The sequence below is a fragment of the Polyergus mexicanus genome, unplaced genomic scaffold (assembly GCF_030449975.1).
Source record: "Polyergus mexicanus isolate NDT 795.1 unplaced genomic scaffold, iyPolMexi1.0 SCAF_25, whole genome shotgun sequence".
NCBI classification, from domain to species: Eukaryota; Metazoa; Arthropoda; class Insecta; order Hymenoptera; family Formicidae; genus Polyergus; species Polyergus mexicanus.
In genome coordinates this window covers 1-26,172 of record NW_027223345.1, presented here as the reverse complement: position 1 = coordinate 26,172, position 26,172 = coordinate 1, and the positions used below count along the sequence as shown (strand labels likewise).

At 36.4% G+C, this 26,172-nt stretch overlaps 4 protein-coding genes and 1 long non-coding RNA gene across 12 annotated transcripts in view; 2 read left to right on the top strand and 3 right to left on the bottom strand.

Moving 5' to 3' along the window:
• Positions 1-5,137, top strand: part of Tara (taranis) — a 72,310-nt gene extending 67,173 nt beyond the window's left edge. For all 6 annotated transcript variants that reach the window (XM_070313752.1, XM_070313751.1, XM_070313754.1 and 3 more), the window contains one exon: positions 59-5,137. In XM_070313752.1, coding sequence (XP_070169853.1) covers positions 68-1,456 — 1,389 coding nt within the window. In that variant the 5' untranslated portion in view covers positions 59-67 and the 3' untranslated portion in view covers positions 1,457-5,137. The remainder of the gene's footprint in view (positions 1-58) is intronic.
• Positions 5,138-9,698: 4,561 nt separating this feature from the next.
• On the bottom strand, positions 9,699-13,979 carry LOC138943202 (zinc finger protein 429). Of its 2 annotated transcripts, XM_070313795.1 has the most exons (7): positions 13,783-13,979; positions 13,011-13,587; positions 11,895-12,862; positions 11,561-11,783; positions 10,389-11,414; positions 10,168-10,283; positions 9,699-10,084 (listed from the first exon to the last, which is right to left on the bottom strand). In XM_070313795.1, the coding sequence occupies exons 1-5, from the start codon at positions 13,875-13,877 to the stop codon at positions 10,620-10,622; spliced, it is 2,658 nt and encodes an 885-aa protein (XP_070169896.1). In that variant the 5' UTR covers positions 13,878-13,979; the 3' UTR covers positions 9,699-10,084; positions 10,168-10,283; positions 10,389-10,619. The 2 variants fall into 2 exon arrangements, with proteins under 2 accessions (XP_070169896.1, XP_070169897.1); XM_070313796.1 differs by lacking the exon at positions 10,168-10,283 and having other exon boundaries at positions 9,700-10,084.
• A 755-nt stretch (positions 13,980-14,734) lies between these two features.
• Ttll12 (Tubulin tyrosine ligase-like 12) lies at positions 14,735-17,572 on the bottom strand. Of its 2 annotated transcripts, XM_070313644.1 has the most exons (3): positions 16,834-17,572; positions 16,425-16,738; positions 14,735-16,355 (listed from the first exon to the last, which is right to left on the bottom strand). In XM_070313644.1, exons 2-3 carry the CDS (start codon positions 16,705-16,707, stop codon positions 14,860-14,862), a joined length of 1,779 nt encoding a protein of 592 aa, XP_070169745.1. In that variant the 5' UTR covers positions 16,708-16,738; positions 16,834-17,572; the 3' UTR covers positions 14,735-14,859. The 2 variants fall into 2 exon arrangements, with proteins under 2 accessions (XP_070169745.1, XP_070169744.1); XM_070313643.1 differs by having other exon boundaries at positions 14,736-16,738; positions 16,834-17,570.
• On the top strand, positions 17,244-19,880 carry Nst (phosphoglucomutase 3-like protein nst). Its single transcript, XM_070313645.1, has 4 exons — positions 17,244-17,518; positions 17,682-17,752; positions 17,829-19,155; positions 19,343-19,880. The coding sequence occupies exons 1-4, from the start codon at positions 17,424-17,426 to the stop codon at positions 19,479-19,481; spliced, it is 1,632 nt and encodes a 543-aa protein (XP_070169746.1). The 5' UTR covers positions 17,244-17,423; the 3' UTR covers positions 19,482-19,880.
• Positions 19,881-20,216: 336 nt separating this feature from the next.
• LOC138943114 (uncharacterized) lies at positions 20,217-25,979 on the bottom strand. The gene is made up of 3 exons (XR_011448410.1): positions 25,933-25,979; positions 22,115-23,905; positions 20,217-20,574 (listed from the first exon to the last, which is right to left on the bottom strand). It is a non-coding gene; the product is annotated as an uncharacterized lncRNA (long non-coding RNA).
• Between the last annotated feature and the right edge of the window lie 193 nt (positions 25,980-26,172).

Below are 26,172 nucleotides of genomic sequence, written 5' to 3'. Positions count from 1 at the left end.
CGAGTACGAAAAAGTACGCTAGGAGGCTAATGGTAATGGGATTTATGTGTGCTTTCAGAGTTGTGCAATGATGGGTCTGCAGGCGACGGCAGGAAAACGCAAATTGGAGGGTGGTGTTGGCTGCATGGAATTCCATATGGATTTGGGCGAGAGTCCGTCGAAGCTCGGACGCGTCGACGGTAGCTGGTGGGCGGCGATGGATGATAGTTATGGACCGCCCTTGAGCCAGACGTCGACGTCGTATTACGAGATGGAGATGAGCAGCTCACCCTGCCTACAGGCAACGAACCCGTGTCAGCCCACGGCGACGGCGGCGGGTTCCTCGCAGTCGCAACAGCAACAACAGCAGGCACAATCGCAACAACATTCGTCTCAACAGCACCATTCATCTTCCCAGTCGACACAGTCGCAAGCGCAACAACAACAACAACAACAACAACAATCGTCGGCGTCATCTTCGACGTCAGCCTCGTCCACGGTGACACAGTTACATCACCAACACTACTATCATCACCACCACCAGCGCAGCGCCATCAGTCCAATTGGCGGCAACAACGGTTATAATCAGTTATCGAGATCTCAGCCGCAATGGGGCGCCGCCGCGCTTCATCATTACGAACCGCCGACGATACGTCGCGAGGAGAACGGCAAGAGTTACTTGGAACTCGGCTCGAGTTATCGAGCGAACGAGCGATGTTGCGAAGGCTCCAAGTCGAGTTGGTGTCGACGCGGTCGAGCCTGCTACAGGCAGCGACGACTCGCCGTGCTCAACATCTCAATGTGCAAACTCGCCAGGTACCGCCAGTTTCCGGATCCAAGCCTCCACAGGTCGGTATTGATCTGCAACACTTTGAGACACCTGGAACGTGAGATGGAGAGGGACAGGAGTCCACCGCCCATGGAGCCGGTCGTACCAGCACCGATAGCTCAATTGCAACCGCCTGAGCAGGGCAGGTTAACGCCTTTCCCCGTGCCACCGACATCGTCGGGCGAGACCGACGTCGATTCTGGCATCGGCGACAGCGACGACAGCCGATCGATTAACTGGGGCAGCGTGCTATCCTTGTCAAGCCAGTCGCCGCTCGATCCGCTCAACAACAACGAACTATTAGACGTGGACATGGGGCCCGATCTCGATCTGGACTTTATGCCCGGATGGAAGTTGACGCCCCTCTCGCCGGATGACATTCTGAGAAGTACAACGACCCAGGAACAGCATCAGCATCATCATCACCATCATCATCACCATCATCATCATCAGCATCAGCATCAGCATCAGCATCAGCATCATCATCATCAGCAGCAGCAACAGCAGCAGCAGCAGCAGCAGCATCTAATGTCCTCGGGGAGTAGTTGCGGCAGTAGCTGCGGCAACAGCAATGTCGTCGGTAGCACCAGCGTCAACAACGGTAGCAGCAATAGTACACACGAGTCGTTGATGTGCGTAGGATCATAGCCCTCGACCTTGACATCGTTGAGTCACCTCATCGATTTTTATCCGCTGACGCCGCAGGGCAAATAGATCCACAACGACGGCCAGCACGCAAAAATCCTGCGAAAATGTCCCTGGAAGGTGCGCGGGCGAGAGGCGGCGATGAATACAGCTCACCCTCTCTCTCTCTCTGGAGCGTTCGATGTCTGGCCGGCGACTCTCGAGGAGCAGGCCTTCTTCTCTCTTCGCGTTAATTTATCGTCGCGTCAATTACACGCATACAGACGAATACGATACCGAGTAATCACCTGCGACACTTTTGTTCTTCCTCCGCTCCTTTTATCACCGCTATTATGACTGCTATTGACACCGTCGGCTCCTATCTTGCTACTACTTTTACTACCGTTTTCCTTGCGTGACTATTTATTATCGTTACGGTTACTCCTATTACTATCACTACTCTACTTCTAGTACTACTACTATTACTACTATTACTAATACTATTACCATTATTACTATTATTACACTATCGCTAATTAACGTGTCACCCAGAATAAATATCTACTCCCCGAGGGACGGACGCGTCATGACACGCGGCACATTCGCAGGTGCAGACAACAAGACAACGGAGCGCTCTGAGAGTTTAAAGAACGGGGAGAGAGAAACAAAAAAAAAAAAGGACAAAGGAAAAGGGGGTTGGAGAAGAATCTTCACTGTCCGCGAACCGACAGGTGCTGCTGCTACTCCTCGCATCTGATATCCTGGCAGAAATTCAGATGGTTTTCGTTTCGTATCGGGCTATCGCGTTTATCATTTTTTCCGCCGTGGAATTTTGAAGCTAGACGAAAACGCGATTTAACATTTACCTCTAATCGATATGCCGCTATAAGATTTGACAAAACCATCGCTATATATAATCGTCAACTCTCCAATAAACGCTCCAATGGGGCGATCCGATTCTGCATTCGGCGCCTGGATATACGCGCGCCTATATTGGAGGATCGAAACTTACCGTTTCCATAATTGCATCTGCGAGCTCGAAGATTCGTACATGTGTATTGTCGGAGAAGCGACATATTTGTGGAACATATGTGTGGATAGATTCGAGAGGACGGAAGAGAGAGAGGGAGAGGGAAGATGATTTTTTGGCTACGCGTCGAGTACGAAGAAGCTTTCTCTTCGAGGCCGGAAAACTATGATGAGAACATTGTGATCGAAGTCTCTCGGCTCGGAAAGTTTCTGCTTCCTCTTCTGTGCGTTCATCCCCCTCTTCCTAAGTTATATTCGGGAAATTGCTGGGGAAGAGACCGTCCGGGAGATCTTTCTTCGTGAAACGACATTCAGCATCGGCTAGAGTCTGGAACGAATGTGACCAATCGATGATAATGTCGATGATACGATCATCCGTGCGTACCCAGCATGCAATCGTATACATTCACACACACATATATAGTATATACAATATATATACGACCGCCGTGGCCTATATTATACGCACGACGCACGCGACGCACGAAGAGTGCATGCGACGCGCGAGTGCAAATGCACACACAAGTCATATGGTGCTACAGGGCGGCTGTAGCCTGGGTGCTTCTTTTCTCTAGGACGGACAAACACGCATACAGACACACATACATACCCTAAGCCGAACTTCTAGTACCGAATTCTAGCACCGATTGCTCCGTCGCTCGGGGTCGTCGTGACCGCGTCCTACCGTCGTAAGCGCGATACGATATATAAATCCAAGACGTCGGCGTCTCGATCGAGAAACTGGTCGCACCATCGCCCAAATTCTTCGAGTATTTCATCTCGCGTGCTGAAGATCGTATCCAGAAAGTATCCTTGTTGAGTATCTTGTCAAAAGTAAATTGTTGAATCAAGATAGAGAGATAAGTAGGTAGATAGGCTCGGTAATGCGACTCAGTCTCGATTGTTTACGCGTTGAGAATGAGAATGAGAATGAGGACAGTGAAAGAAAGGGCTTAAACATTTGCGTTGCAACTACGAGATATGTTTGGGCTGTGCAATAGAATTGCGTGTCTTTAATACTAGCGAGTGTATCATTCAGGAGCATTGATATCACATTAGGAACAAAAATTATTTTCGTACAGCGATTATACGACGTATTATTCGTCCATCTTGATTTTAACATTCTAAGAGATGGCACATATATATATATATATATATATAATCTGAAAGTACAAATAATATTCAAATTTTTTTATTATTTTAATTTCAAAGCGATTCATGTACATTTCTTCTTGACGTGAACACTCACTCTAGTTAATGATAATAATCTACAACTGACGATTATTCTTTCGGTAAATAGTAATATTTGTCTGTGAAAATTTTTTTCCAACACGATTGACCCAATCACAAAGTCTAATAGTAAATTGAAACGTGAAAATTAAGCATGCAAAGTAGTCCATTAGGTTTTCAAAGTCCATTAAGCTGCAACGCAATCGGTTAACCCTAAAATGCATGACGTGGGCCACCAGTATGACTCAACCACATCGTTTTAAATGCCAATTCCACATTAAATATTTTATCGGAATGACCATATATATCTACAAGTTTTCTGTTTACAAATAAGAAGGGAAGAGAACAACAAAAGAGAAATACAAAATATAAAAAGTGAGAAAAACTTTTTTCATTTATATTAAAGATGCAAAAGAAGAAGAATATTTATATTTCTTAATATATTTCTCTTCGAGAAATTCATCGTAGTGATAATGAGTTACGACAATGCTAAAAAAAAAAAAAAAAAAAAAAAAAAAAAAAAAAAAAAAACCGCTTCGGAAGTATATGAATTATTATTTATTCCTTCGCGATATCGGAAAAATAATTATCCTGAAAAAATTGGAGTAATTGCGATCGTAAGTGAGATCCATGTCATGCATGCGTTAATGTGTGCATATGTGTTATATATGAAATAGACAATATAGACGATGCATCCCAAGGAGATTAACGCGAGACGCCGGCGCCTTCGTATGAATATCTTGTGTCTCGACGTACGACGTCGACAAATGTACCTGCATTTTAGAGATCGGGATAACGTTCTCCCCTTCGGATCGTCGCACGGTGGCCACTGCGCGTCACTGATCTCCCATAAATGTATTATATGTACACATATTAAATATAAAATAGAGAGAGTGGCCGGCGTGCGCGCGCGCGCGCGCGCGTGAAGAAGGCGAACGCTCGAGAGTTTAAGGCCACCCTCGACCCTCGACCCCGAACGCATCTTCTCGCGTGGATCCGTACGCGTGGATCTCGCCCTCGAACGTCCACGAATTCATTCAAGAGAGCAGCTATACTTAAAAGCTAAACGATTTAAGAAAGTCTAACATTACGAAGAGAATATAATAATAACTTATCGAGACTCGACTGATTACTTAAACGAGAAATAAATAAATGAATGAATGAGAGTATGCGAGAAGGGGACACAAGGACATGAGAAATGTAAAAGGAGTGCGCATGTGTGTAAAAAGGAATAATGTAATTACTATCACGATAGAGTTGATTTAAATTGTAATTATATATGATGTTCTCTCCTCTTATGATGACACGCGCGGGATATATATACGCATACACACATACATAACACACGTACGACACAATACACACACACACACACACACACACATACACACACACACACACACACACACACACACACACACACACACACACACACACACACACAGACATACGCGAGATATGCTATATAGATACTTGTTGTGTGTATATATATATATATATAAAATATATATATATATACGTTACTTACTAAGCTAAGCTCTTAAGTACCATATAAACGCGCGAATCGTCGAGAAAGAAGAAATTCTTCATCTCACCCTGAGTGAATCCTCAATCCTTCCTCGAGTTCCATTTTCTACTTTGTACTATAGCGCATTACGATCGGCGCACACATCTTCTTCTGTCAATCTTATTCTCTCTCCCCCTCTAATCTCCTCTTCTAAACGATAATGCTCCCCCCCCCCTCTCTCTCCGCGCGATTTCTTCGCGAATACGACGAGCAATATTACTTTTAATAAGCGCGGGGAGAATTTAGATAAAGGAAAAAGCGTATAGTATATACGTACAAACCGATGCATCTGATCGCGCGAGCGAGAGTGTCACACACGAGATCTTTATGTATGTGCGTTACAAATACATGTTGTATGCTCGTTGGGTGTCGAACACCTATCATATATATATATATTGTATTATATATAATAACGGTGGGTGAATCGCAGGGGAGAATCGCAAACCGAACAAATTCGACCGCAAAGATTCGAATCTCTCAGGGAAAGAGCGAGCAGTGATTAGGCGAAAGCGGTAGCTCCTTTCCGATCGAGAGAGTTGATTTATGGTAAGGTATCAGAGCTAAGAAGCTATCGTCATCTCTTTACTATACTGCACAGAATTTGAATTCGCCGAATAGATAGTAATTTAACTTTTTGCGAAATAAATTAGATAGAATGTGTACATTTGAAATTTTTGTAAAGTTTATCCCCGAAAAATTGAGAATATATAATTATAAATTATTTCTAATTAGAAAAACTTATACCAAAAAGAGAGATTGAAAGAAAAATCACGCGACTCTCGGGGATACACTGAAACGAACGGAAGCGAATGAACGGATAAGTTTCCTTTCACATTTCTAATTCGATTCACCCTCCGATTTATTGTACGCTGAAGGAGGGAGTCGCGCGTGCGACGTGCGCGTTTGACTGCTCCGCAGAAAAACATGAATGATGCAACCATCTTTTTCCAAGATCTTCTAAATTATTCATATATATATTTTTTTTATATCATTATATTTTATAATCGTTCGTAATTATAATTTATTATAATTTTATGTATAATTTAATTAAAGTTAAACGATTATAATAATTGTATAATTAATACTAAGCAAATTGTCATTTTTCGTCATCGCTCACATTTAACGAGATGAAGCGCGATAAAATGATGATGTAGTAGATATGGCCGGTCTATTATATGGTGAGTGAAAATATTTATAAATACTTTGCGCGCTACGTTTTTCGGTGGAGCAGCCGCGTTGTTCTTCCATAATGTCGATACCAAGCAAAGCTATTGGAAACGGTATTAGCACCGTGTCGTACAATCGCGTGTGTGTTTCAAGCCGCATACATTTCTGTAAATTAACCCCCTTCGCCGCTTCGATTGGGCATAGCGATCGGATATGTATTGAAAAAGATAACTTGTATATGTCTCTCGTCTCTGTATTCGGATACAGAGAAGCCCAATGATCTCAAAGCTGCGTATTCTTTTTTTTTAAAGAAATTCTATTGTGCACCGAAGGGGTTACGAAGGCCGATGCGTCTCGTGCTAGCAGCGTCTCGCGATAATGTCAATCGTGAATCTATACGTAAACAACAATTGGATAGCAATCGCAATCGATTGCTACATACGTAGGTTCAATGAATCGGATTCGATTGCTGTTCAACTGTGTTACTGCAGCCATTGTCTTCGTTGACGTGGCGCGATCAATAGTCTCTACACGAGGATAATCTACAACTGTAGGCGGGTTTAAAAAGAGTTAAAGATTAAAATAGTGAAATTTCGATATATATATATATATATAGAAAAAGTCTTAATATAAAAGAAACAAATGCATTTATCGGTATTATATCCTCAGTTAGTCTATGATTATTCTATCTGTAATATGGTATAAGAAGTTGTGTGATTCTTCCTCCTTAGAGGAAGGCTAAATCCGCCAGTGTGTCTACGAGACCCTTCTTCACAGATATGAATCTGAAAGAAATATTAGCAACTGTCACAGTATCCACGGGATACTCTTGGCTACCTTAACAAGGATAAATGCGAACGAGCGCTGCCGGCATCCGATACGTTGAAATTCTTTGCGATCACGCGGACGCATTGCTCGGACCATCGGACACACGCGCGTTTCGTAAAGTGCCTCTAAAAACCATCGAAAGAGAAAGTTGCGGCTGTCGAAAGATCCAACGACAAGATCGCGCGCGAGTCTTTGGCACATTGACGTGCCAATATGATGTACGACACACTCTAACACGACGATTATCATCTCATTTTATTATTATTTTTTCTTTCTTTTCTAATGGGACAACGGATGGAGGCGTTTGTAAATAGTATAAATAATGCGAGATACGTTTTAAGTGAAAAATGAAAAGAGGATATAATAAGTCTAATATTGAGAAAATATATATATATATATATAAATAAGATATATATTATAAAGAAAAGTGTATATGTACACGTATACAACGTGTGCGTATATGTGTATAAGATTATTATTATTATTATTATTATTATTATTATTATTATTATTATTATTATAATATATACATATGTATGTATATATTTATCTTGATAAATAATACAAGACGGCGACGGGTTCGCGCGATCGATTCTTCCTCATCGTCGCGGCGATATTCGGACGAGATTCGTTTTTATTTGCGCGCATGATTACTATTCGATAGTATTTGTCGACACGATGGGACGGACTCTCTCTTGTTCTCCTGCCCAGTTTTCCTGAAACTATTTTTCCCGATAGACATTTACAAACTCCCCTATATGATCCAAGATTTAAAAGCGTTATAGGGTCGTCGCGATTTTCTCTCAACATAAATAACTCACGTCGAGTCCGTAATTTATCCGTATTTCAATATTGGGCTTATGCTCAAAACTATACACAGTTATTTGTATTATTCCATTTGTATTATATTGTTTGATTGAAATTTAATTATTTATTACGCGCGCGCGCGTTAAGTTCTGGGCCGCCATCATTACGAACTTGTCCAATTTCGTCTCTTCTTCGACCTCCTTCCTTTACCATGAGAAAATCGTGAACGAAGAATAAAAATTCCGGGCGAAAGGAACGAGAAATCGTCGAATGGGGAAGTAATCGGGCATATGCCGATCCTTGCGCCGTCGTAAAAAATTAGGGCAGGAAGGATGCACGACGTTGTATATTGTAAATAGTAGCGCGAAGAATGACAGTTACAGAGAGAGAGAGAGAGAGAGAGAGAGAGAGAGAGAGAGAGAGAGAGAGAGAGAGAGAGAGAGAGAGAGAGAGAGAGAGAGAGTTAATTAATTTGAAAGAGACGAGAAAGAAAAAAATATGGGATAAAAAAAGAGACGGCCGCATTGAGGTGATATCGTCAGGCAAACGCACGGCACTTTCAGGTCATTCAGTTCGCATAGCGAATTTTCCGCAAGCATGATATCTGTTCGTTGTCGATCTCGACGAAGGCTCGAGAGCGATCTCTCCAGCGCTGATTGTCCTTTAGTGTCGGCTTTTGTCCGGCTTTGCCAAGCTCGCGCCAACGAATCCGCGAACGCAATCGAGCAATCGGAGACCTCGCTGAAAATTATCGCGCGCTCTCGAATGAAAATTCTCTTCGAGTCATCGTCCGCCTTGTTACGCGATCCTGACGCCGTGCACTCGCAACGTGCGCGCCGGGTGCGCGCGTTTTAACGGAGCTCGCGGAGATTATTACACTCTGAGAGATGCGTAATTGTCGTATCGTCGACGACCACGCGCCGATCACTCGATCGTAACGTATGTAAGGAGCGTGGCGTTGCGAGATCGCTGCGTTAAAAAAAGGAAAGTAAAAAATGATACAAATAATTGTTAACGAGCGCGTGACGAGTTTTGAGCGATGACACCGCCGACAGTTATCCGCTGTTCAAACAAACAAGACGCGTGCGACTCGATCGGATCCACGACGTTTGTACTTGCGTATAAAAGCACGTTGTGCTCTTTGATCATTTAGGAATTGAGAAAAATTAATCGGCAAATGTGGGAGAGGGAGAACGTGTTATATGTGGGAAATCGCAATTACTCTAGTCCTATATGCGGTCGACGAATAATACGGCATACGTGTGTTCGCGAGTGATCGGGCGTGTCGTTATTTCTTTTCGTTTCTCTTTGTTCTAAAAAATCGTGGAGTTATGTATCGCGTATTATTCTACCAAAATATATTAGCAGCAACAGCAGCAGCAACAGCAGCAGCAACAGCAGCAGCAACAGCAGCAGCAGCAGCAGCAGCAGCAGCAGCAGAACTGACAGTCAAAATGGAGAATCGTTTAACTGGATATTGAATGACAAAAGTTGAATAAAAAGAAACTGCAGCGCACGTGCGATATGAAAAACGACAAGAACTATCAAAAACAATAAAGAATATTATTCTATATATAACAATGACTTTTATTGCACCTAATTTTCATCTTTCAGTTCCCAATTAGTAGCTTATTGTTAGTTACTATTATAATCTCATAAGTTTATCCCTCAAAATAAGTGATTATTATATAATATCGATACATCGCAAGGAATTATACAATACATGGAAATTAATTTTATATGTAATATACTCGCTGTTTTATATCACATTAATATAGCAATACAGGAAACCTAATAACATATATATATATATATAAATGATATGAATATTCAAATACTTACACGTTTCAGCTAGACTAAAGACATTGATTTACAAGATCTTCATTCTTTCTTGAAAAACATTGTGGATAAATCGACGAAACTCATTAGTAAATTATGATTTTTTGCGAAAATTTCAGATTATCAAATATAGTGATTTTTTTCTCGAAACGTGGACAAGGACGTGCAGCCTCCTCGGATAATCTCTGAAAAAATATATTTGACATAATATACATGTTTTTTCTTACCTCGGTTATAGAGAAGATAATTGTATAATAAAATAAATTACATGATCTATTATATTTAGATGAATATATAGTTGCATTTATGCAAATGATACTAATTATATCCATACATATGTGTCTTGTGATTGCTACTGTGAAATATTATAATCCGATCTGCAATCTTTGAATAAGAATTTCGAAAATTATCTACATCACCAAATTTTAGATAGAAATTATGCAGATCGGGAAAAGTGAAGAATTTTAATTTTATTTTTATTATACTTACAATATGTTGAAAGAAAAAAAAATATATATATATATATATATATATACATATACATATATATGTATATGTATATGTATATGTATATAAACACATTCCATAGCTGATACTTTCGAGGCGTAGATTCTCCTCATCTTTGGATATCGGCAATAGCTTTTCAATTCCGATACCAACCGAAAACCAACAAACAAACACCATCAGTCAAAAATATCATTTTATATTAGAAAATTGAAATTATTCAATTTCTCTTTCTCTGTCCGAAGAGGCAATTGTACCGGCACAAGTTCGAGGAACGTATGACGGCGGCGAATTGACATTGTTTGAAATCACCGAAATATCTTGTTTATGCACTGCGATATGCTTAACCATATCTTTTTTCCGTTTAAACATCTCGTTGCATTGGCTACACTGCATTAATTTGCCATTGTGCGTCTTGGCGTGCTTCAACATATCATTCTTTTGCGAAAAGCTTTTGCCGCAAGTCTCGCAAGGATACGGTTTAACGCCTGTGTGGATCCTCTCGTGGACAATTAGCGCACCTTTGCGCGTAAAACCTTTGTTACAATAATGGCACTTGTGCGGCTTGAGACCTGTGTGGATCTTCATATGCTGGCTGAGATTACTGGAACATCTATATCGCATATTGCACATGCCGCAGACATATGGACGTTCTCCTGTGTGTATCCTTTCGTGGATCAGTCGCGCCTCTTTCGAAACAAACGAATTTCCGCAATAGTGACACATGTGCGGTCTCTCTCTCAGATGCATCGATTTCTTGTGATACATCAATGAGCCTTTACTCGCTAATTTTTTACCGCATTCGTCGCACCCGTATAATTTATCGTTTCCGTGTACGCGTTCGTGATTTATCAAAATAGCGCGCTTTGGGAATACCTTGTTGCAAATATTACACCGCCATATCTCCTTGTCATTACATTTCTTTTTGATGCTATCTACTATTTCTTCCTCGGTATGTTTTCTCCTATGTATCTTCAATTCGCTCATAGACTTGCACTTGCAGGTGCAGACCTATAAATCAGTTAACTTCTCTTGTCATATCGTTTTCAATCAGTTTTCAAATGAGAATATATACCAGGCTAATACCGGTATATACAAAGATAAGAAATTTGATAAATTACACAATTTTTACAAGCTTTACTACCTAATGTACTTACACTACACGTATAAGCTCCAATCGCATTATGTCGTTTCATATGCGTATTCATGTTTCCTCTGCGATTAAATGTCGCATCACAAATAGGACATACATGCTTATTGGATCCATGCGATAATTTGTGCTGGCGTAATTGAATTCTTTTGTAGAAGGCTTTCCCGCACTGTTCACAAGAATAGGGCCTGTTGTCATCGTGTTGATTCATATGTTCTCGCAAATGAAATCTGTAGAGACACGAAATAAAACAAGAAATACAATTTATAGAATCTATAGAAACTAAGTTTGTAAAGTTAAAAATTATTTTAATTTTGAAAACAACTTTTCGCAATTATTACCGTGATCTGAATGCTTTACCACAGGCCTCACACATGTGTCTTTTCTTTATAGATTCATCCAAATGAATTCTTTTATGACCTCTCAAATTATTGGAATGCTTAAAACCTTTTCCACACAGATCGCAAAGATACGGCTTATCTATTCTGTGAGTAGCTTCGTGAATGTCTAAGCTAGGCCATTTTTCGTACATCTTATCGCATGTAGAACACTGAAATAATAATCGCCCCTCATGCGATTCCATAATATGATTTAACAAGTCTTTTCTATTATGATAAAATTCTTTACAATGACCGCACCTTTTATTCATTTCAGTGATAAGATTTTCATGAAGATACTTGTGATTGTCGTAATCCTGCTGACATTTAAATGCTTTATTGCAAACGATACAATAAATTGACTCATATATTTTAGTCTTATCAGTAATTTGTTTGCCTTCTTTATCGAATTCTTTATCGAATGTCTGAGAATTTTTTATTTTAAAGCTAACCCGCTCATTCCTATATTTTTCATTTTCATTTTCTGCAATTCTATCTATAGTTATATGTTTAGGAATATCCTCTTTTTTGCTACAAAATATTTTGTGACTCTCAAATATTTCCTGCGTGTCGCATAAAGTTTGGCACCGCAAGCAAAAAATGCTACGATTTCCATTCTGAGTTTTATCTTGTCGAATTTGTGATATTTCATCTACGATAATCTTATTAGCTTTGCTGTTAACGTCTGTACAGGTTTGTATCAGAGTATTTAATCCTGATGGCGCAATGCTCTTTGCAATGCTACGAAAGTTATAATTCTGTATTTCAGAACGTGCATCATTTTCTAATTCTCTCAAACTTGTTTCTGAAGAATTTACTATCTTATTTGTAAGAAATGAATAAGTATGCGCACTCTCATCTGCGCACATCTCTTGAGCCGTCTCTAATGAGCATTCCTCAATTAATGTATTGTACTTATTTTCATATTCCGACTGCAAAATATCACAAATATCATAACAATAGATTATACAATAACGTAATAAATTAATAAATATTTAAAAAATATTTTTTTCATACATAAGTAAAAATATCTAATTGTTATATTTATAATTGCGATAAGAATTGATATTTTTTTCTTACTTGTCCTTCAATATTTAGAAATCTTTTAATCCGCAAATCGGTACGTAAACACGAAACAGCTAAAGAGTGCACAATTTCCAGTTTGTTGTAACAATCAATGCATATTTTGTGCGGCATTGAGTCTTGCGTATCGATTGAAATAGGCATATGCAAATTTATTTTCTCTCTTAATTTAAACTCTATACCCTTGGCCGCAAAGATATCTATCCCATCCAAAGCAGATTCACCACAGATTCGGCATAAATTGGTAAATCTGATAGCGATATCACGATGATATTCATCTGTTCCGACATTCATATCGCAATATGTCAGAAGCATATTATCATCTACCTCTTGGAGATGCTGCGATTTATCAAATATATTTATCGAGTCCTCATTATCGATACTTGAGTTGGTCCTAAACAAAGCAGGAATGGTACCTTCTTTCTTTTCTATGAAAATAGGCACAGTTTTGCTTATGTAACAGCGATGATCTTGATGAATATGATGGGAACAAATGTAATAATTTAAATGTAATTCTGCATTCGATTTTGTGGCTAAATCCGATCGACCGCAACATTCCGCCCATACTTTGGCTCTATAAAAATTATTTTAAAACTTTCAATACAAACGTTGAAAGTGATAATGGTATGGTAATTATATAGATAATTGTCGATAATATGAAAATAACGATAAATTAATTTTCCAACCAACTATCAACAAAGTACCGTTCATCCTATGTGAACATTAAGAATTAAGATACATTAACCTATATCTTATCAAAATGACTTACGTGTCATCATTAGGAAAATTAATGAAAATGACATTTGACGAATCTTCATTTTCCGAGGAATATTTACAATTTAATGCAGCGCAAACGATTCTCATATTGTATAATTATTGTTAAGATTATTGTACAGATGTAAGAGATCAAGATTTATCATTAAAACTTTGTTTTTTCCGTGGATATATGTTTTCATGCTCGCAACCGCGGAGAAACGAGAAAACGAGAAGTTGCTCCCGATATATTGTAAATGCGATTGTTACGCCCATCGATATATTCACGTCCGTCGAAACATTTTTATCAATTCCCCGTTCATTCTCACGAGCGCGCCTTACCTTGAAAAATTATACATTTCAGAGATTAGAATTTTTTTATATAAATCTTACGCGCGCTAGTTAATCTTAATATATGATTAAGATGAGAAGACAAAATCATCAAAAATTGCCTGGAAATGTAATTAATTTCGTAATGCATTTCATAAATATCATTAAAATATCATAATAATAATATATATATATTATTTATTAATAAACGCGCAATTAAAGAAACCAAAATTTCAAAAAAGAAATGTCTCGGAAAATAAAAATTTGGCGTAAAATGTTAAATCAATTTATACATAAACACATTAGTTTCTTTGATCAAACTAAAATAAAATATAATATTTTTTTTAAATAAACTAGTAGACTTTATATATATGTGATGTTGACACGGCAATCAATCGTCGAAATTGAAATTTGAAATGCAAGATACAGAAAAAATATTTCAAGTCTAAATTTATATTACAAAATATTTCTCAGCATAATATATTATCGTTAATGAGTTCGAGTCATCCGAGAATATGTTCCCGAGAGACAAGAGTCGGACGGAGCGAACATTGTTCGCATCAAATATAAAATATTAAATGACACGTTTTGAATAATATAGCTATCTTCGATTATAGCTATTATAAAAAGGATGATAGAGAGAGAAAGAAAGAGTTAACACAGTCATACAACATTTATAATTAAGAAATACTCGACATATATATATATATATATATTTTTTTTTTTTCTTTCAATAAAGCCAAACGATCCTATCACATTCGGATCAATCTAATATATGAAAGATTTCTGGATTTTCAATATCCAAGAAGAGGCATTTAAAGATATCATTATAGAAATCCGGATAATATTCGCACGCTCGTTGACAATCGGGCGTAAAATTTATTTCCAACAACTTGGGTTGCATCTCGGAGTCCCTCCATTCCAGCATCAAGTCGGCGGCATACACGGCTCTGCTTTGCGGACTTTCAGCGATTCCTTTCGGCGGCGGTTGCGCGATTGCGGCTTCGAAAACCTGTCGTAAAACGGAAAGGATCTTTGGCTCGACATAGGTTTTCCATGGATAGTCGGAATACCGTTTTTCCCATTCCACGATGAAATCGGCGCATTTTAAGTGAAAGAGCGGCGCATCTTCCTCGATATAATTCATAACGGTGAAATGTTGCTCGTATACATCAAAATTGTTCAACGCGAACGGTATATTTGCGAAACGCAGGAAAAAGTTCGCGTAAGCGTACGCTCGCAATGGTTTTACCGATTTGAGCAATACAACATATCTTATGTCAAATTTCACTCGATTGATATCCGCCGACCTGTTATATAAGACCGGTCGCGCGATGTATTTCTGCGCGATTTTAGGCCCTGTGCAAGGCAATCTCAGAATGTGATAGGGATTATTCGTAATGTGGGTGTCCAAGCCTCTGGCCAGATTCCATGGTTTGCAAATCCAATGATTGTCCAAATTCTTGTCCGCTCGTTGTGTAAAGTAAGCGACAAACTGCACCAATTCCGTATTCAAGTTATATGTTGTCGGTAACCATGCTGGATAAGTTTCGAGAGTATCCGGATCGTACAATTTATTTATCGCTTTTCTTCTACATACAATCGACAAGAGATCCTTTATTGTCAAAACATTCTCATATGGAAATTGGTTTATAAAAACGTGAGGCGACGAAAGGCTCAATTCTTTATATGTTTTGTAGTGAGATATAAGCCACAATATGTCCGCTTCTTCTTGATTATCGGTAATTTCAAATGCTGGATCTGTCAAATAATTAATAACATTATCATAATGTGAAAAAACTTTCAATTTTTTACTAGTATTCGCCTTTAGTACAACATCTGTTATTTCTGGCAAGCTTTCATGAACATGACCCATTGAAAAATAATCTACGTCCGGCTCGATCTGTTCAAAATTCTCATCCTCGAAGGTACTGTCGATCCAAGGCAATAATAATACGCGTCTCTTTTGAGGATCATCTGTCTGACCTTCTACGAAATCTCTTGTAATTTCATCACCTGCATCAATATCTTTTATAGGAAACAGGAGTGTATAAATTACGCCTTCTGGCATATGCAGAAAGGGCACTGCTCTAAAATTTGGTTCACCGCTATGATTTATCGCCGATCCAACTTCATCCATAACATACCATATTGGCATTCTGTCCTCTATCGCTCCATAATTTACCGAATATGACTGATTGTATCGCCACATTTCCCTCATAACATTTTCAATTTTTTCCTGTTCTTCGATCTCAATATCTACGCCCATCAATAAGCACATACGATCAAGCAGATTGGGTACTTGGATTAAATTTTCTCGAGCATTACCAATATCATAGGTCCATGCATGATCAACCAAATAAATGTTATTCGGATCTTGAACGGAAATGCCATTTTCCGCTGATACAATTAGTTTCCAAATTGGCTCTGTAGCGTGTCTTTCTTCATTCTTATATTCTATCTTTGCCAATTGGAAGACGAGACCACCATCAAAAATTTGATTCTTCAACTTCTTGTACAGACTTTCCCACAATAATTGTGGAACACCGTAAGATTGAAGTTGTGGCCTGTGTGTTTGAAGAAATATATTAAATAAATTTGTACCATCCATTATATATAAAAAAGTAAATTGGTAAGTAGACCTAGAAAGAGAGCAAATGTTTAACGATTATTTATTCAATGAGATTAAGAATAGCAAGTTGGCATATATATTATTGAAAAAACGATCGACGCTTACGTATAATATAGGTTGGAAGAAATAAATTGATGCACATGTGATATAATCAATTTATTGATTTCAAAAATCAATTTGAATAATTAGCAATATGATTAATTAGCAACATGATTAAAAAAAAAAAAAAAAAAAACAAAAAAAAACCATTTAGAATAAACTGCGTCTACTTAGATTTCACTGAGAGAACTGAAATTTCTCAACGCAACGCATCTTGCATTATATGCATTAAATAAGAATAAAGCAAAATTCTTATGCTTTCTTCGGTTTACGATTTGATTGATTTGGCTAAGCACAACAAAAGCACATATATACTCTTTTATCTAGGGTAACTAGCATCGTTGACCAATCAGATTCTGGGTTTAGCCGAGACGTATCTAAACTAAACTAAAATGCATGTCGTATCTCGTATCTAGATATTCGTACATTGATGACTGTGTTAATCCAAGCACACGCCAGATGTCAGACAGTAGATATCTATACTATACCGACCATATGGTAAGCGTACCCACGTAGTACTCTAGCAATGTGCTATCGGTATTACGTCAATTGATACGAATCGAAACGAATTGAAGCATATATTATTGAAATAAATTATGGAATCCAATTATTTTCAAAATATCGTGAATATCGAATACAATCGGAAATGTGATAAAAGAATTGAATATGGAACAGCTGGCTTTAGAACAAGGTAAGATAAATTCATGTTATTTCTCTCATTGACACCTGTTGATTGATTCTTTTAGCTGAAAATATTACATAAAAATAATTTTTTTGGTGATATAATATACAGTGGACATATATTAATCTTATTTAAACTTCTATTCTAAAATGTGTGTGTGTATTAATTTTAGATCAGATATTCTGGAACACGTTTTATATAGAATGGGTCTTCTAGCGGTTTTAAGATCAAAAGCAAAAAGAGGTGATGGCGGTGTAAAATTAAAGCTTGAAATATTTTTGTGAGTTTATATTTTCTTCAATAATTAAACTTTTTACAGCCGCCATAGGTTTAATGATTACAGCAAGTCATAACTTGGAGCCTGATAATGGTATCAAACTCATTGATCCTGCTGGTGAGATGCTTGAAGCCTCTTGGGAAATTATAGCGACAAATTTAGCTAATATACAAGATAGTGATTTGATATCAACATTAATACATATATCTACAGAAGAAAACATAGACTTATCAGCACCAGCCACGGTGATAACAGGAAAGGATACTCGTAAAAGCAGTCCTATCTTATTAAATGCTGCAATAGCAGGAATCGAAGCTTTGAATGGTAATATTACAGATTTAGGATTAGTCACAACTCCGCAACTACATTATATCGTAGTATGCACAAACACTAACGGCGCTTATGGCGATCCCACGCTACAAGGATATTATTCAAAACTCGCAACAGTATTCAAAAGCATAAGAGGTATTAAGAAAAATAATAAAAAATACGAAAGTGTATTACAACTAGATGCTGCAAATGGTGTCGGTGCTATTGCAGCGAAAGAATTTCAAAGGTACTTGGAGGGTGCGCTGGATATTAATCTATTTAACGATGGAAGCGGAGGCTTGAATCATATGTGCGGCGCAGATTATGTCAAAGTACAACAGACCGTGCCTTTAAATGTCCCTTCTAAAACAAATGTCAGATGCGTCAGTATAGATGGGGATGCCGATAGAGTAATCTATTTTTATGTAGATGAGAAAAATGAATTTCATCTTTTGGACGGAGATCGAATAGCGACGCTAGTGGCAGCTTATTTCAAGGAACTATTAATAACTAGCGGTTTATCTTTACAATTGGGCTTAGTGCAAACCGCATATGCCAACGGTGGTTCAACCGATTACATTTCGAATGTATTAGAAGTACCAGTTGCGTGCGTGCCAACCGGCGTAAAGCATTTACACAAAAAAGCACTGGAATTCGATATTGGAATCTATTTCGAAGCAAATGGGCACGGAACCGTAATCTTCAAAGATACTGCTAAAGAAGTTATTAAGAATCATGCTAAGAACGAAAAATTATCGAATGTACAAAGAACGGCTACAACAAAGCTGAAAGACATAATTGATTTGATAAATGAAACGGTCGGCGATGCGTTGAGCGATATGCTGTTAGTCGAGACTATACTATACTCCAAAGGCTGGGATATTGTCGATTGGGAAAGGAGTTACAATGATTTACCGAATAAGCAACTTAAAGTCAGTGTGAGAGATAGAAATATTATAACAACAACAAACGCGGAAAGACATTGCTTGACGCCCGTTGGTCTGCAACAAGAGATTGATAAAACCGTCTCCAAATATTCAAGAGGTCGATCTTTCGTTAGGTATAAATGCAATAACTTTTCTATTATACAAAGCCTTATTTTGAGATCTGTAAAATATCGCCACTATATATTATTCGTCCAAAAATTTATTTAAAGAAAAATCATTACAATCGAAAAAAACTTAATTGTATTGAGGCGTCATATAACTATAATGATCTAAAATCTAAATCATGACTTTTGGTTTCAGGCCTTCTGGAACTGAAGACATCGTGCGAGTTTATGCGGAATGTGAAAACTCATCAGATATTGGCAAATTAATTACAGAGGTAATCTCACTCGTGTACAGATTAGCAGGTGGTGTCGGACCTGAACCCAGCCTATCGTGATTAAATTCAGAATTATCATATCAGTTACATCCATTTTATATAAAAGCCATAATTTGTTTGAAATATTCTGTTGGATTCTAAGTTTGCATATTTAAACTTGAACACATAGAATATTGTAGAATGATATTTAAACAAATTTCAATACAGATATACTAAAGAAATAATCGATTACTCTTAATCAGAAACTTGAAATTGAGAAACTTTTCACATTACTACTTTTTTATTTAGTGCCATAATTTGTGATCAGACTATGCTGCATTTTATTAAATGGATTATGGCTGCGGTAAGAGACACAAGTTTCTAGTTGACATTTTTCACTTGTCTATTTTAGAGTCTAATTTTATGCGAGATAATATTACACTCTAATATAACTATAAGTTATATACATACATACATACATACATACACACACACACACACACACACACACACACACACACACACACACACACACACACACACACACACACACACACACACATATATATATATATATATAATTCGTGTTTATTTAGGTATTTTTTGTATTTTAATAAAAATTATTATACAAATTTCAATATCTCGTTAATTTTTCTTTTTTGTCTTATTATACTCCGCAACGAGAATATTCTGTCAATAAAATAATATTCTTGTCGGCAAGAATATTTTGAATTAACAAGCTAATATGAGCATACGCTCAAGAAATATTATCATATTTTATCATATTTAAGAACTCTTGGGATTAGGAAAAAAAAAAAAAAAAAAAAAAGTATATTCATATCAAAAAGTCTCATCTCTTAAAAAATAATCTCTTTCTCTAATATGGATTTAAATATCAATAGCAGTTATTGTAACAATGCTTATATATGCTTATATAGTATATGAAAAGAATATAATTGATAATAATTCCATATTTCATTGCATGTATGCGCGTATACTTTCTTACTTCTCGTTACATAAGTGGCCAGGCTCTATTATCCATTTTTTCTTCACATATAAATCTCCTTCCTTGGATATGTAAACGAATTCGCTGAATGCTTGCTTCTGTTATTAGTAGTTCCTATTGAGTTCATCTCAATGTCCATTGGTCTCTCCTCCTCATCCCGTTTGTAATCTATTAAAAAAATTATTATGTAGAATGTACATGAGATATCCCATTAATGATGGGCTTAATGTAACATATTTTAAACTAGCTTTTATCACTTATCTATCCCTATAAACGCCAGTTAATACGAGTCAATAATTCGTAGAGAAATTATGTTTCAATTATTGATATAACTGTCGTATATTACTTTACTTTAAAAATTAATATTTTAGAACTTGTAAAACGGATCATAAATATAACGTCAAATAAAAATTTGTATTTTATATTGATAAATATATTGTAAAATGAGAAAGTGCACTTGTTAAAAATATAAATTCTGATGAGAGATGTAACGCATATCAATTGAACAGTTAATAATAGGAGCATTGTACAGGTCGACAATATTTCAGAAAATTTTTTTTCTGCGACATTCTATCAACATTAAAATATAAACTGTTCCAAAAATGTAACAGCGTATCTTACAATGGCGCCGCTTAGGATCAATCGCGAAAGGATGTGTTGAGCAGAATTTTCAAGAATTTATTCTATGGAAAGTTTCGGTGACGGTAGGATATTAAGACGAACAATTCGCAAATTGCGGCGATAATATTAGAGAGAGAGAGAGAGAGAGAGAGGAGGAAAAAAAAAAAAAAAAAAAACCACTATGCATTTTGTTTCACGCATCGCATTCGTTTACCTTTTGCGTTCTAATTCCATCTCATAAAATACTTATAATAAATATTAGATCAGTATAGAAAATGTAATAAAATTGATATTGCACAAGATGAAAGAAGAATTTTTATTTTATGTATAAAGTTAATCTATTTCACATCTACTAAAGATTAAAAAGATTGAAACGTTTATTAGATTTTTTTAATCTTTTCTTAGCGCGCGCGTATCAGAATATAATTTAATATAATTTATATTAGATTATGTAAAACAGAATCAATTGTTTAAATCAATATAGTGATATTGATTTTTTGTAAAATGAGAGTTTGAGAATTTATAAAATTGTAAAAATATATGTATATACGTTACAAGAATATCATTTGTGAAAGAGCAAATATAAAAAAAATAAGTAAAAATATCTAAGACATACATCGGAAAATTTATTATATTAGGTGATTAAATCCTGATAAGATTAAATAGAAGAAAATAAAAGTGTAAAACATTTAGATAAATAATTCAGACAAATAGCTTGATAACTATCTTAATGAGACTGGGATAAATATCTCTATATATGTATCTACAATCAGAAATTATTGAGTTTTAATGAGAGAGAACTATTTTGCGAGTTTTTATGTGGCAGAGACGGAATTAGAATCGATGCATTTTTATCGCATTTAATGCATAACACTTAAGAGATTACAAAAAAGCGGCCGCTTTCTTTATACGCGTTTCGGTAATCGACATACTTGTTTAACAGTTTGACGTTTTTGTTCGACCGAACATTCTCCATTCGCACTTATAGAATATTGATATAGTAGCCCCCCCCTCCCCCCCCCCCCCGAGGGCGCTTAGATTTTCTCAACAGATAAAGTATTATAATGGTCGCACGCGTTGAACATACCTTCTTCTTGGTCAAATTCAAAGCACGCCAGCTTTGAGCGCAAACGCAATTTGTGGCGCATTATCCATATATCGCAGGTTGGTTTATTCGCCGATCGGGTCGCATCTACGGGTAGCCACGCATAGCGAGTAATCGTCGTAATCGGTTTCTTCAATAATCGCAGGTCAACAAGCCGCCCCCAAGGTAATGTGTACGGCAACGCGTTCACCGCACGCGTTCACAAATCAGCGTTTCAGTGCAGTGTAGTATCTAACTAAGTAAACTGCACCAGCTGGAGATTGACGTTTTGCATTGTTATCGAGTTGTTTTTTTTTTTTTTTTTTTTTTTATCTTCCTATATCTATGACAGAGTTTGTCTCTTTTTTAAAATTTTTCTTTTGGAATGTTATTATTAGATATATAGATTTTTACATACTGTCTCATTATCATACATTATCATATACTGTATCGTTACACGATGCCGTTTATATAATAATATATAATTTTCAACTTCACATATACTTTATATTAGATTATTATAAAATTAACTATCCTAAAAATAATTTAAGATTACAATGCACAACATCGTCGAATTAAGAATTGACATTGAGTAACATAGTTGAACGCGCGCTGATTATTACTAATTGATTTCTTTCGCTTTTGCGAATGGTGCAAGTAGATATAATGTCACAGATGAACAACTGCTATTCTATTTGATATGTGAGACTGTAACTTGATATCTCTCTCCAAACTAAATCAACTTCTTGAATAATATTATGAGAATTAAATTTTTGACATTTATATGAATAATAATAAATGCAACAACAAAGAAAAATAAAGGCCAAATGACAAATACTTTTTCTCATGAATCACGACGAATTGAAAATAGATGTTATTGATAAAATTATACTTTTTACATACTTTAACAATTAACAACTAATTAAATTTAGTAAGTTTTATTATTACGCACAAAACGACTGAAAGAAAAGATAAATTATATTATATTATTAAAGATTTTAAATAAAGATTACTTACATTCATTTGCACTTTATTTCTTTTATATAAAGATACATTAAATGTATGATAACTGTTATTATATATATATGTAAGTTTCTCTGCTCTTTATGAATGAACATTTAAAATATTATATTTGAGTTCTTTGAAGTGTTAAAAAAAGATTGTACAACATCATTATCAATAGTATAAGTCACCCTTTATAGAGAATTAAAGCTATTGAATGTAGTAAAATTATCTATGCTACAATGCGGGCATTCAGAAAATTAAGTTAAGGGAAATATTCAACCCATGTGTTAAATAACACATTGGATTTGATTTATTCATAGAAAAAGACAATAGGGAAGGAAAAAAAAAAAAAAAAAAAAAAATCTATATGAATAATATGCTGAAAATTCTTTTCAAACACACAATAAACTAACGTAAGAGATATATAAATTTTGTTATTATTAATTAATAATGAATTTTTCAATTTCGACCAAATTTATATCATCCACTGATAAGTGGGGATTACCCTTACCATATCTTATGATAGAATTAAACATTATAAGTTATAATATAAGTTTTTCATTATAATCATATGGACTCAATGTCGGACGCAGACGGCAGAGTTCCTAGATAAATCAAGTCCATAAAGCGAATGATCGCTGCTTAAAAGGCGGTGATTTTTTTTTTTTTTTTTTTTTTTTTTTTTTTTTTTTTTATACGGTCGCCTTTCGCATGCGCTAGCATGTTTGTTTGCTTTAGTATGTATACTTTTAGTACCTCGGTGGCATCGCGTCTGCCGGACCTGGGAAGCTAAAAGGTCAGAAAATGAAAAATCGCAAAATTAATCTCACGTGATCGCCTTGCTGGGCAAGGAGAAAGTATAAGATGTAACACTGACGACATGCACGATCAGCGCGGAACGCATCCAGATGCGAATTCGAATGCATATCTGACGGTTAGGTGGGTTCTGATATGGTATTAAGGAAATAGTGGGAATTTTTTTCTCTACGTCGCAGCGCTATATAACGCACATTTGCCGAGAGATCTGACAGCTACCAGATCTGGATAAGATATTTCTTTCGGTTTACGTGTCATTTATTATTGCGATTGAATTTGTACACTTATATTGTGTATTGTTATATAAAATTTATTTAAATAATATTTTATACAAGAAATTAAAAGTCGAATCATAGTCTTCACTCATAGATTGTCAAATATAAATTCTTTAAATATATATAAATATATATATATATATATAAATTATTAATATGTGCCAAATATTCGATATATTATTATACGATAAAATTACATTATATACAAAGAATGTAAAGAGATTAATCATCGTTTTAATTAAATATAGAAGAATATATATTTGTAAAGAGATTTCCGATTTAATCGCGAAATAAAGTAAACCAGCTCATACCCAGTTCTGATTAACTGCCATACATGTAAGAAGATAGTCAATCGGTAGTACGCCGCAATCGGTCATCTCCCCGCATTGTCGCAAATGCATTTGGAAACTGGATTTATATTATATGTAGAAAGCAGAAGAGTTTCAAGTCGTCGAAAGACTTTTGTCGGACGTTCGATCGTCGGTTCATTATGAGCGCAACGCAACGCTTTGTTGTTTTTCGGAGAACAATTTGAATTGTAGGAAAAGTGTTTCAGATTATGGCAAAAGGAGAGGAAAGTAAAATGCGAAGGATGTGCATTTGTAGTTTCGCAGATTGTAAGTTTTGCGATGCGCAGTGTCATATCATGATGATCGGTTTGTATTCGCGACGCGAGATAGAAAACTTGCGGAAAGATTTCGTCTTCCGCGGATCGTAAGAATTTTCGCGAAATGCATTACGCGCTGCTATGAGAACACGTCACAGAAATCAGTCATCCGGAAAATATATTTTCGTATTTCCGAAAAGCAATTTTCCGCCTTTTCTTCGATAGCGTCTCGCCATTTTGCCGGAATTGCCGCAGGATGATCGCATGGGGCGCATCTTGGATATACGTTATGATCGAGAACTTTCATCGTGGAGTACGTAAAAGAAGAGAGGCGATGTATCACGTATATATGTAAAATGAAATGTGTGGCAACAAGTTCTCCCATATTGATAGATCATATGTTAAAAATATATATGGTAAGAAATTAGTTTAATTTGCAGGAAATTTTATAAAATCTATCCACGAGGATCGGTTTTTTTCCTCAAGTATACACATATATTATTTTTCAGATAATTTCTTTTATCATTTTACGAGAATTGTCACAATATTTGGTTTAAATATTTTTATCAAAGCATATTATCATAATTAGAATAAGTTTTAGAAAATTTTATACAAATACATAAAAATTATAAATATATATAGTATAGTGTGTGTGTGTTGCATATTAATTATAAACAGCCATTAAAATTTGAAAGAACCTTCAGCGATGGTAATTTTCAGCCTCTGTTCTCTTTTACACTCATAAGATAAAAAACGTCGGCTTCTTGTACACGTGTACCGATGGATGCAATGATTTGTTTACGCAAAATAGCACGTACACGGTAAAGGTATACTTCCGTATATGTGTCCGAATGTCGCGCCAAGTGTCACACCTTATACTTTTACAGAAATATTTAACCTGTGTCGGTTCGCATAGAAATTGCATGTGTTACACATAATCGAGATAAGAACGAGAGAGGCATATGTAACGCAAAGAGGAGTGGATACGCTTAGTTTAATAAGCATACGCATATAGATTCCCTTCGCTTTCAACATCAACGTGTGTTTAGTGTGTTACTTTCATAGTCGCAGCTTTGATGAAACATATGAAAGAGATAACTTAATAAAGTGTAACTTACCGTCCGCCACCACGTGGAGGACCATATGCATCTGGTCTGTCATATCCTCTGCGTCATAACTGTATAATGGACAAAGTACATATTAGCCATACGTGGAAAATATATATTTTTTCCTAACAATTCGCCGCCATTTGCTACTTACCCGCCAGCTACTGGTGGATATCCACCACTGGGTACGGCACTGCCGGGTCTTCTACTAAACATATCAGCTTGTAGTACTCTGCGTTGATACCACTGCTT

Bases quoted from the DNA above. Each gene is read 5' to 3' on its own strand.
- LOC138943202 (XM_070313795.1), bottom strand. From the start codon at position 13,877: ATGAGAATCGTTTGCGCTGCATTAAATTGTAAATATTCCTCGGAAAAT. The intron at 13,588-13,782 runs GTAAGTCATTTT...TAATTTTTATAG, and splicing joins AATTTTCCTAATGATGACAC to AGCCAAAGTATGGGCGGAAT. The intron at 11,784-11,894 runs GTAATAATTGCG...GTGTCTCTACAG, and splicing joins GGTAAAGCATTCAGATCACG to ATTTCATTTGCGAGAACATA.
- Ttll12 (XM_070313643.1), bottom strand. From the start codon at position 16,707: ATGGATGGTACAAATTTATTTAATATATTTCTTCAAACACACAGGCCA.
- Nst (XM_070313645.1), top strand. From the start codon at position 17,424: ATGGAATCCAATTATTTTCAAAATATCGTGAATATCGAATACAATCGG. The intron at 17,753-17,828 runs GTGATGGCGGTG...AACTTTTTACAG, and splicing joins AAGATCAAAAGCAAAAAGAG to CCGCCATAGGTTTAATGATT. The intron at 19,156-19,342 runs GTATAAATGCAA...TTTTGGTTTCAG, and splicing joins AGAGGTCGATCTTTCGTTAG to GCCTTCTGGAACTGAAGACA.